This window comes from Neopelma chrysocephalum, unplaced genomic scaffold (genome assembly GCF_003984885.1).
Source record: "Neopelma chrysocephalum unplaced genomic scaffold, ASM398488v2 Primary Assembly neopelma1_23b, whole genome shotgun sequence".
In the NCBI taxonomy this organism is placed as follows: Eukaryota; Metazoa; Chordata; class Aves; order Passeriformes; family Pipridae; genus Neopelma; species Neopelma chrysocephalum.
In genome coordinates, this window is record NW_020897692.1 from 137,591 (window position 1) to 149,642 (window position 12,052).

A 12,052-nucleotide genomic window follows, 5' to 3' on the forward strand; every position below is an offset into this window, starting at 1 on the left:
TGACACTTAATATCGATAGCACAGGATCCAAAGCAGGTGTTCCCATGAAGTTAACACTGTGCTCCACAGTGAGATGAAGCATCTCTACGATACAAAGAATTAGCTTAGTCAAGAATCATCTCATTCAAATTCAAACAATTCCAAGAGCAACACTTATCGTTGAATATCGGAGATTATTCTGTAATGTGGTAATTGTGATGATCCTCAAGGACAGGGAATACAATTTCCCAACTGCATGTTAATGGTTAAAAACTTGTATCCAAGCTTCCATGTATTTAACTATCAGATAACTATCAAGTTACTGCAGTCCTTCAAAACCAGACATTCACACCCAGCTGAACATCCCCACACAGAACTGCTTTGTAGCTCTGCAGGCCAAGAAGGCCTTGACTCTGTGTAAACATTGCTTAGAAGGAGCAGAAACATTCCTGTTTTATCAACACTGTTTTCCACACAAATCCAAACCACAACCCCATACAAGCTTCTGTGAAGGAATTTAACTCTATCCCAGTAAAACCATTACAATAATTCACCATCCACCCTGAAAAGAAGCATTGTACACTCCTAAAACTTAAAATTTGCAGAGTTTACATATACACTAGAATACTTTACTGAGAGTCAATTTCATGAGATATTATCTACAAAAATTCAATAAAGTAGCTTTCTTACTTAAGCATGTTTGAAAAGTGACTTATCTTTATGAATAAATAAGTATACTTTCAAGTATTATTCTTTTTTATTTTCCTTCAAAACTCTCTTGAGAAAATTAACACTATTTTTTCTCTGAGTCAATCAAAACTGTGAATATGACTGACAGTGAAGTGCCACAAGCATAGTATTAGGAAGGATCATTGCCTTTCTGCAGTAGCACCAACTAAGCATCCAAAAGAGCCGTATTCAACCCTCAAAGGATTTTCAAATCCATCTACAGCATACCATCTTTATTTCATTTTGTAGAGTAGTTAGTAGTAGTGGTGATTACATCAAGAAAATAATTATACTCCAGTATGAGTAATATTATTTCTTCATATTTGTGTATTTCCCATTTGCAAATTGCTTAATTTATTTTGCTTTCTTCAGAAATATTGATATTTTTGCCTTCTTTGCCAAATATAATATTAATAACAATACTTCTGGATCCCATTGATCTAGGTCATTATTAAAGATACAAAATAAAGCAAGGTCTTACACTGATACTCTAGACAAAAAATTACAACTAATTTTCATCCTGTTTGAAGGTTCCTGAGCAAGCCTTCAAGCCAGTTGTAACATCTCTATTCAGGAAATGTAATTCTTCTTCAGTGACAAATTTTCATATCAAAAGTGGTATTAAATTCAGGTATTTGTTATCTCCTTGAAGTATAAAATAATTTTCCTCACAATGCAGCCTCAGACTGATTGACTGCAATTTAAATTATAATTTATTATCCTGGAGAGCCACAGTTTTAGATTTTCACTGTGTTAATCATAAATAGTTTCAGTGTGTCCAGAGTGACTGTAATCAAATTTTGTGGTACATTACATTAGCAGCACTCCAATCATCTCTTAATTTTGTCATTTCCATCTTACAAGGAGCTATCATTTTTGTCAGACATGAATTTTTGTTTGTAAACACATACTTCTTATTGACTGATGCTTGATTATCACCTCTCATTCAGGAGTTTTAGGAACAAGTATCTTATGTAAAATCTGGGATCACACATGACATCTTTTTTAAATCAATGAGCAATTTTTCTGTTGTCACTGTCTTTAGCAGTCATTGCATTTAAAACACGTGATTTAGGTCATTCCCCATTATACTAACCAGCAATTTATCTAGCATGTATTTTAACAAAACCAAAATAAAAAAAAATTAGGTCTTCTAGCAATTCTTCATAACTCTTTTCTCTCCCTTCCATGAATACTTTTGTCCTCATGGATTACACCTAAAATTGTTCAGTTGAACTGTTGTCCTCACAGAAGGGATTGTTCCCCCATGTTGAGAAAGAGGTTAAATGAAATAATAACTGCATAAATCACAGTATGGAAACATGACATACATTATAACATATATAATTCTCCCCATCTTCTCTCATCCCATAAGAGGAAAGATGGACAGAAGGAAAGAAGAAAAAGACTGTTGAGGAACTCTAATAACACAGACAGAGAGGTCTGAGAAGATTGTGATTTGGAAAGAACATTGGGAACATACGAAATAAGGACAAAGATGTGGAAACACTCCTGAAGGAAGAAGAAAAGAGAGAAGAAGGGGGTGGAAAGAGATAAAGAGGTACAAGGGGACAGGGATTAGATGGAAAGGGAAACAGGTAGGGAGGGTGTGAAGGAAGAGGGGAAGGAATAGTAGGAAGGAAGGAGGAAGGAAGAAGGAAGAGGAGGAGAGAGCAGCAGAAAGCAGGAGAGAGATGTAGAGAGATGAAGTGCACATGTGGAGGGAGGTAGGGGCTGAGAGAAGGAAGAGTGATTCATCATAGCTTTAACAGAATTCAGTCTTGGGCAAACCACCCTCCCCCCCAACTTTGAGACAGCTCTTTTAAATAAAAGAGCAGGCTAAAATGTACACTCTCTACTAGTAAGCATCCTGCTCCACAATTTAATAATTCACCCTGGATTGGAGAAGAAGAAGTTTTGTATTCTTTCAATTCAATTCAATTGAAGATGTATACACCTTCATTTTCCTTTTCCTAATCTCATATCATTACATCCTACAGGAACTGCTCCGGTTTTGCTCAAATACAGTTACTGATTCTTACTGCTCTTTCCAAAGACTGTCTGCACCTTTTGGTGAAAAATTAATATTATCACATTTGTTTATGAAATGGTCAAAATGAGTCATGAGGACAGAAAAAGTATTTTCCCATTCTATGAATTTCTGGATAAACAGCTGAAGCACATGCTTGTTGGTTTTAAACATCCATATGCTTTAACAACTATTTCTACTTGTCTCTTACTTATCTTTCAATATAACTGTTTCCCAAGTTCCTTTTTTCTCTTATTTGTTTTAGAGTACTGTATTTCCTGTTGAATTTTATTGTCTTCCATATTTCTAATTTCTGTAGGCTTTTTTTTTTGTTTGTCTCTATATTTTCAGATTTTATTTTCTAGAAATCTCATGTTGTGCGGTGGTTCTCAAATACCATCTAATATTCCTAAAGCCATCCTAGAATACAGAGACTTCCTTTCTTCATTTTCAACAGTTATTGTTTATATGCAGGCTCTTCAGCTACTACTGACTTATCTAACTATTATCATGACATCAGATCTTTCATTTCTACTTCCAGTAAGGAAGACAGGTTGCATTGCACTTATTCTACTTATGCACAAAGCCAATTTACTTTTTAAACCTAATCACTAACATACTTTTTTTCCCCCTTAAATTTCCAGGGCTCCCTTCGTGGAAAATTTCATAGGAGGAATCTACTATGAGTGTATTGCTGAACATTTTGAAATATAGCATAGTTCTTGAATCAGAGGTTTCCCACTGGACGACACAAAGGTTTTTACCTATGTAAGTGTTTCAAGATAAACTCATGCTTTCTGAACTTTTACAAATTTTCCTAGTCAGCGGAAGCTAATATTCCAAAACTAGTCTTGGGGGTGGGGGAAGTTTTGAAGAAATATGTTTTTATGCTAACTTCTCCATTCAATCATTTATAGAAGAAAGGAAATGCAACTCTACAGCATGGTCCCTTCTCTTAGTTTCTGGTTTTATCTGTTGCCACAATATCGCCTTGGGGCAATAGCTGTTAGAACTTTATCTGAAGATGAAGGAAGACATAGTGCTTACAGAACACTGAACACCACATCTAAATACAAACTAGAAGGTAGATGCAAGTTGCAAAACTTTTGCCTGCTGATCACAACAATGTGAGACCATGTAGCTTCCTGCATTGCCTCTTCAGGCCAAGGTGGTTGGAGGGAAGATGATCTGATTTCAGATCATCACGGTGTCGTGTAGGCAGGCCAAATATCTGCATGTGCTTCCCATGGCCTTTAGTTCAAATATAGACAATATTAAGCTACACAGAAAGAGCATTTCTCAATTCTTTGGTCTTTCACTCCATCTCTGTACAAGAAAAATTAATATCAGAAGACAGACAAACCAGTCAGGCTACCAATTCTTGATTTTTTAGTACCACTTCCAGATAAAAATTTTGTATTCCAGGAAGAGAACTAAAGTTCCCTCTGAAAACGTAAAATAGCCCAAATTAAGCTATTTTATTTCATTTAGTTTGAGGTAATTCCTCTTGAATCAGTAAAGATATGAAGAAAATACAAATACACGCACCCACAGGTTCATGCATGAGGACAGGCAGTGGGGTTGGAATCACAACTAAAACTAAACTTGATATAGACTGAAGACAAAGTATATTAATGTCTGACTTCAGGTGAAGCTATTCACTCTTTCCCAGTCTGCTCTTACCTAAGAATGTGGCTAGAAGCACACAGTTAAGATGCCATTAGCTTCCAGACAACAAGGTAACAGCTTCTGCTAGAAGACTTCGAAACCAGATATCAAGTGGAGAACAGATGTACTGTTTTATGTAACACATGAAATGTCATTGTAAATGTTTTTAGGGGGTGGGTTTTTGTTTTGTTTCCCACCTCTTTGGAGGTAAATGTCTTACACACCTTTTCAAGACCTTCTTCCTTGAGGCTGATAACATCTAAATCAAAATCTGTCCTTAAGCCATTGGTTTTGTTGAAAGTTATCCTGCCTGTGAGGCCTTCCCAGTGGGCCTATGGAGAAAGAAAAAACAATTCCTATAAATAAATACCTCTACCTTTTTTTCCCCCAGAAAAAGAACAAATTTTACCTTTGCCAAAATGGAAGCATTAATTATTAATTTTGTGTAAATAATGTACCTGTTTTTAATATTTTTCTTGTTTTAAATATTTTGTATTCACTCATGACTAGGCTTTGAGAAGGAAGATTTGGGAAGGGCTCTACCCACGTTTGTTGCAAGTGCGTTGGTGGCTAAAAAGGCCAATACGAGACAGGCACGTCCGGTTGCAAAAGGCACAGCAGAAAGACTCCTTAGGTGGTATATTCTGCAAGGCACGATTCTTTCTGCGTTGTCTTTTCTCCTCAAGGGTGATCCTGCATGCATTCTCAAAAGCATTAGCAGCGTTATAGATGGTCTGTCTCCAGGCTTCCCGATTGGAGGCTAGAGTAGACCAGTTATGGCGGTCAATATGGCCAAGACTGAGATGTTGTTTCAGGGAGTCCTTGCATCTTTTCTTCGGGGCTCCTCTCTTGCAGCAGCCGGTGGCAAGTTCACCATAAAGCAGGATCTTAGGGAGGCGGTGGTCCATCCTGGAGACGTGCCCTGCCCAACGCAGCTGTGTTCTCAGTAACATGGCCTCAACACTTGTAACTGCTGCTTGTTCTAGAACAGATGTATTGGTCACATAATCTGACCAGTGGATGTTTAGGATTGTACGGAGGCAGCGTTGATGGAAGCATTCTAGGAGACGCAGGTGGTAGCAGTAGATGACCCACGATTCAGATCCGTATAAGAGAGTAGACAACACTATGGCTCTGTAAACACTGATCTTGGTACTTTTCTTCAGGTGTTTATTTTGCCAAACTCTTTTATGAAGCTTTCCGAAAGCACTATATGCCTTTGCTAATCTGTTGTCTATCTCTCCGTCAATCTTACCATCCGAGGAGATGAGGCTGCCTAGGTAATTAAACTGCTGGACTGATTTGAGTTCTGATTGGCCAATGGTGATGTGGGGATGATGGGGGACTTCCTGAGGTGCAGGTTGATGGAGAACTTCCGTCTTCTTTAAGCTGACTTCCAGCCAAAAAGCTCAGCAGCCTCAGCAAAGCAGGATGTTAAACGCTGCAGGGCTGCTTCTGCGTGGGCAACAAGGGCGGCGTCATCAGCGTAAAGCAGCTCCCAGACAAGATGGTTTAAGGTCTTGGTGTGGGCCTTCAGTCGCCTTATGTTGAATAGGCTTCCATCAGTACGATATCGAATGTAGATACCGTCCTGATCCTCGAGGTCTGCCGTGGCCCTTTGTATTCACTATTTGCTAATTAAATCAACCTTTTCTTTAGTATTCACAGACAAATTTTAAAACACTTTCCATGCTAGGCAATAGTGTCTTCTATTAAATGAGATAAAAGGCTTTTTTGTTTTCATTCCTCCATCATTCATGCATGCATTTCCCCTCTGCTTCCCTACATTGCCTCCCCCTCACAAGCCTCAATCAGTTTCATTAATGCTGGACTACATTTTTTCTGTCATGAAATTTCATTCAAATAAAGACTTACTTTTGCAAGATGCTGATTCCCCTGAAACAACACTGAGACAGCAAAAATTGAGGTCAGTGAGCCAGCCTCCCAGAGCTCATTCCTTACTTTTAATAAAGCACAATATCTTCTTTTTTTTATAACTTAAAGTCCATCTAGTTCTAAAACTATACTAAAGTAGAGGAGAGAATGTGGAAAAAAAATTATCATCTTAAAAGGAACCAATATTAAAAACCTTTCTTTGCAAATAATTCAACTATCACAATATTTTGCATCTCTAGAATGAGAAATACCATATTAGGAGTTATTTATAGTACAAGAGACTTGAATACTCTACTCTACAGTGTTCATCTTCAGCACCTTAAATCTCCTAGCTTTACTTTAAATCATTATCCATCAGTATCCAAAGAGCATACTAGGAGACCAAGACCACATATACTAATTCATCATAGAAAAAGAAGGGAAAAAAAATTTAGAACAGGAAGTAAAATTAATTCTTGACCCTTTTGAACTCATGCCAGTTGCTGAATTTCTCATAATCAATCTGTAGTTTGCAGTTTCATTTTTTGGGGTTTTTATGCCACAAATATTCCACACCTCCCCCAGTTATCTACAAACAAAAGTTTTATTTATATTGCAGTTATTTTACCCTTTCATGCTTCTTTGTTCCAGCTAATACTTCTGGAAAACCACTTTCAAACAAAAATGTTGCCTCACTTGTTAAACCGTTTATGTGTAACAAGATGAGAGATTCCCATCTACTGAAAAAAACCAAAAAAACAAGGCAGAATCCAAATAGAGTGAAAACAAAGAAAACTGGTATTGGGAGAAAGGAATGCAGTGAAGCAGGATGCTTTATTAGCGACTTACCTCCTTAATGAGGCTCATAAAGCGGGTCCCAAAGCGCCAAGGTTTGTGGCGATTGCACTGTAGTGAACTGACAGTCATCTGTGGGAACTGCTGGACAGCCACTGACACCACATGAACTGCATCGTACATTAGTGCTGCATCCGTCTGAAATTAGAATGACATCAGAACCATGAACACAAAACAAACACGAGACAGGCCAGCAGTGAAAGAAGAAAACAACAAATTAGCACTGTTCACTGTGTTAAAGGGAGAAAATTATCTGATTCCTTGTGTAGCACTCTAAAATGTACCCTTATTGTAAAGTACATGAGTTGTGTCAGGACCTTCAGTCTCAGCTTTTCTCTTTTTAATGATGAAACAAGGGCCAAAATAGCTACTCTTCAGGATCACAGGAGTACCCTTGTGTCTGACGACTTATGCTACTTTAAAAAAGCAGCACATTAGAGCACTATACAAATCATTGTATGCACATTTTATTCAAGCCAGTTATTTTCACTGATAAGGTTACAGAAAAAAAAACAGTTAGAAAGATGGCAAAACCTTAGCTATGAAGGAAAGTGTACAGGCTAAGGAAGTAATTTTTTTATTTTGAATCTACAGACAGGATACAGTCCCAAAGGTACTCCGTCGATTCATTAATAAAGTTTTAATGTATATCAGTTTAAATCCCTAGGAAAAAACTAACCACTATCTTCAATATATCAGAGGTAAAATTAGAATTACACTGAAATGTACATTCGTTTTAATAGTTTTCATGTTCCATCTTAAATAAATAGACTGTTTAGATGTATGTGCTAAGTGATGTTGTATTAGCAAAGGACAGAGACAGTTGCTCAGTACACACTGTCATGCTGTACAAGAAACTGACATCTCTTTCCTGTTCTATTTGATAAACAGAGGGAAGCTTCAGAACCTTAAAGCAAGAGAGGACCTTAGATTCAGTGGGTGAAAATGAATTCTATGCCATCTGCTCAGCATACCTTAGAGAAAAAGGACCTATTTCCCCTTCTCATTCACATAATTAGTGAGCTGTGAAATTAGTTCTTTAATGGATAGGAAACCTGGAGATTATTGCACTTGTCACAACACAATACAATGCAATACAAAATGAGCTCATATAGTGACTTTCATGCAAATGCATCCCAAGGCTCTTTACAATAAAACTAAACATAAAAATGCAAAAATATTCTGCCATTATAGCCCATAAGCTGCTGTTAAAGAGGAAAATATACGTTCACATTTAAATGGCTCTCCCAAGGAGAGATTTTGAAATTCAAAAAGAAATAAATCCTAATTTTAAAATAGCCAGTATAACAGGTTTCAATGAGTCAGGTGCCAAGTAGTTTATGCAAGGGCTTCAAATCAGTCAGAAAATATTTTTGCTGCCAAATTGTTCATTATCTTCAAGGCATTAAAGTGCTTTTAAGGCAAGCTGATATTTGACAAGGAGGCAGCAAAATACCAAAACGATGGAATCACATGCTGAGTAAGCGTCATACAAAGCTTAACATTCTAGAAGCAAGACTCGGCAGTAGTTGGAGTCTAGACAACAGCTTTTTAAATAAACTGCACAATAAGTACAACACATAAATCTGATTCAGAAATGAAAACTTTTTTTTAATCTGTTTTACTTCTAAAACTGTGGAAAATTGAAATTGCTATGGGACTTTAGGAAAAGAAACCCATAAGGAAACAATCAGAAGTTCAACATCAGCATTAACTGATTAATTAGGTATAAATTTGGACACAGAACTGTTAAGACTCATCAGGAGGAATCAAGTGGACATTATGTCAGATGCAGAACAACATGGCTTCCTGTCAAATTCTATAAACCACTGAGGTGGATATTTGTAGGATGACAAGACGGTCAGCTCCAGTGGAAGTATCAAAGAAAATCATTGTAGTTTTAGAAATAATTCAAATGCTGATAATATTCATCATATTTGATGGATGAATATTGCTTCACTGGAAATAAATCTAAATGAGGATGTACCTCTTTTAAAATGCACATAACATAAACTCATAGCCGGCTAGAAGCAGAGTGCCCTATTTTATTTTTAGTTACTACAACGTAAATCCCTTAACTACATAGGATGAAATTCCACAACCCACCTTCTGTAAGAATTTTAAACACAGGCTTAAATGCTTTTACTGAATAAAGTCAGATAAAACCATATATTAAAAAAATTACATTGGTTTAGTGATTCAATATTGCGCTCGTATAACTGGTTGCTATTGATGATTTTAATGCTAGAGAAAGAAACAGCACAAAACTCAGGAAAAAAATCTAAAGTATATCCTTTAATTTGCAGGTTGGGGTCTCGGTCACTTTACCTTTCCTTTGAGAGATAGTAAGAATTGATTGGCCTAACTCTCCAACCTCGTTAATTAGGTCTTACTAAGCTTTACATCTCACTGACCTTTGTCCATACTGCTTTCTCTTCCTAAATCACACTTTTGGAACTATGCATTGTGGACCAAGAAGTGCTGCATGTTTCAGCAAAAGACTGTTTGGAGACAAGGGAAGTTCCCCTGTTGACATTGTCAGTATTCTTTATTTTACCTAAACAGACATTAGCAGTCTGCGAGGAAGAAGAGATAGAAAATTCAGGAGAAGCAATGACTCTTGTATTTCAGATAGAAACCTGCTACAATGTTTCTATTCACTGAAGCACACATACTACAAGAAAATAACTTTATTGGAAAATAAGATTAGTAATGTTCTAGTTAACTTGTATAAAGTTGTACACCTGTGTTGTACTCCACAAATATATCTTGGTACAGTTTCTGAACTATGAGTTTTTGGGTTTTTTGGTTTCACATCCGACTTAGTAGCCATGATGATTCATTTGGATATAGACAAACTCATCTAAAATACTGCTCTTGATAGTATCATTTGTAGTTCTATAATCACAAATAAAAAAAAAAGAGAAACAGGAATGAGATTGAGGTGGATGATTCAGATGTCAGGTGACAATGTCTGTGATCACAAGTCTGTTTTTCAGTTGATTCTGTCAAGTAACAAGAGACTTTTTAGCACTCAGAGGTAAATACTTAATCAGAGACACAATTTCAGTCACAATACATTGCAAATAAAGAAAAAGTACCAATCTGTGTTTGATTTTTGTCCAAAATTTAGTTGGATACTACACATTTCTTCTCAGTATTGTTCTCTCATTCTTTTACTTCCTGTCTTACTACGGGTGGTGTATTTGCCTCTCTTTTTCACATGTGTTTCTGTATAATCACTTTTGAGTCTTGCTAAATTATTTGCTAAATACTGTATAACAAATTACATGGAAGTACTCTAATCTCACTGTGAAAGGGCTCTGATGGAGTCAGTATAAAGAAAGAAGGAAATGAGTCCTCTCTATTATTAGAGAGAGAATCTGTTGTTTCTCCCCGGGTTTCCTCAGAGCATGAGGTGGTCTTCTTCTTCTCTCTCCCCAACCACCCCCAAAGATGTCAAAGCACGTGATAAACTCCAGTAGATATGTGCTGTGAGGCACTGAAACTGGTTTCCCAGAGAAGTCATGGATGTTCCATCCCTGGAAGTGTTCAAGGCCAGTTTGGATGGGGCTCTGAGTAACCTGGTCCAGTAGGTAGCATCCCTGCCCACGGCAGAAGCATTGGATGTAGAAAATCCTTAAAGTCCCTTCCAACCCGAACTAGTCTATGATTCTTTGCTATTTGTCACACACACTCTTTTAATAGTTAATCAGTATTGTAAGGAGGGTTTTAGTTTTGGGGGCTTGGAGCTGGAGCAGAAGGTTGGCAGGGTAGTGGTTTTTACTGGTTTCTAACCTATATGGGCAAAGCTGATGAAGAAGAAACCCTCTATAGCCTAGGTCTCAGCCAAGGAGAAATCTTCCCCACATAATGGAATAGATAAACTACTTCACCAAGTTTTTTGTAATCTCCTTATAGGATAGAAGAGGTATGATTTTTAGTCACCTTCAGTATGGTTGTTAGTTAGACAAGAACCAGCTGAAAGTTCTGAAACCAAATGGGCTGCTTATGCACTACAGCTGCAACCCTGTTTCTAAGAGATCTAAGCCTGTTTCTTAAGACTTTGCTTAAAAAAAAAAAAGTGAAAACATAAATAAAATTCAGGAAACCCTAGCAGAACAGACAAATCATGGCCTTCATAACCATCTTCAGACTTGCAGTACATAAGAGTTTACTAATGTGATCTGATATCTGAGTCAACAAATGTGCTAACTGCTTTAGGAACCTCTGTAGTTAATTAACTTGTAAGGGTTATAAAAACTTGCAGAGTCTACATTTAATAAACATCAAATCATTACTTGCTTCTGCGTCTTTTATGTACCACCATGTTTTTGTATGACATTTCCATTTACCCCCATCAAACTATATGTAAATTTCATGTACTAATGAATCACTCTTCTCTGATCCATATCTCAGTTCTACAGAATTATCTCTGTATCTCAAAAATAGTTTAGAAAATATTATTTCCGTCATGTTTAACATTAAGATGAAGGATTGCTAGGCTAATTGTATTTCTTCATGAGCTGTATCAGAAATAGTACACTTCTCAAACAGAAAAAAAACATATTTCAGCTTTTCCTACAACAAACTGTAGGTCTTTATAATATACAGATAATTAAAAAAAATGATTATAACATAGACATGATCTGGAAAGACTCTGAAATACTCAAATACAGATAATTAAAAACCACTTGAAAGCAGGAAAAATCCTCAGGTTTCCAATGAGACATTAAATTAAGCTAATGTGATTATTTTTCCCCTTAATTAAATTTATTACTAATAAAAATCTATGAAGAAACATGGTCTTCTTTTTAAAAGGTTCTCTATGAAGTACTTCAAAACACAAAGAAATTTTCTACATTGAGTGACATATGGAATATGACAATGGAAAAGAGAAGCTTAATAAATTTATTT

At 36.5% G+C, this 12,052-nt stretch overlaps 1 protein-coding gene across 1 annotated transcript in view; it reads right to left on the reverse strand.

Moving 5' to 3' along the window:
• LOC113974765 (glutamate receptor ionotropic, kainate 2) overlaps nt 1–12,052 on the reverse strand; it is a gene marked incomplete at its 3' end in the record, with an annotated part of 340,470 nt that overhangs the window by 129,850 nt on the left and 198,568 nt on the right. Inside the window, exons 7-8 of the mRNA XM_027698214.1 lie at nt 7,130–7,273; nt 4,630–4,737 (exon numbers count right to left, since the gene is read on the reverse strand). Coding sequence (XP_027554015.1) covers nt 4,630–4,737; nt 7,130–7,273 — 252 coding nt within the window. The remainder of the gene's footprint in view (nt 1–4,629; nt 4,738–7,129; nt 7,274–12,052) is intronic.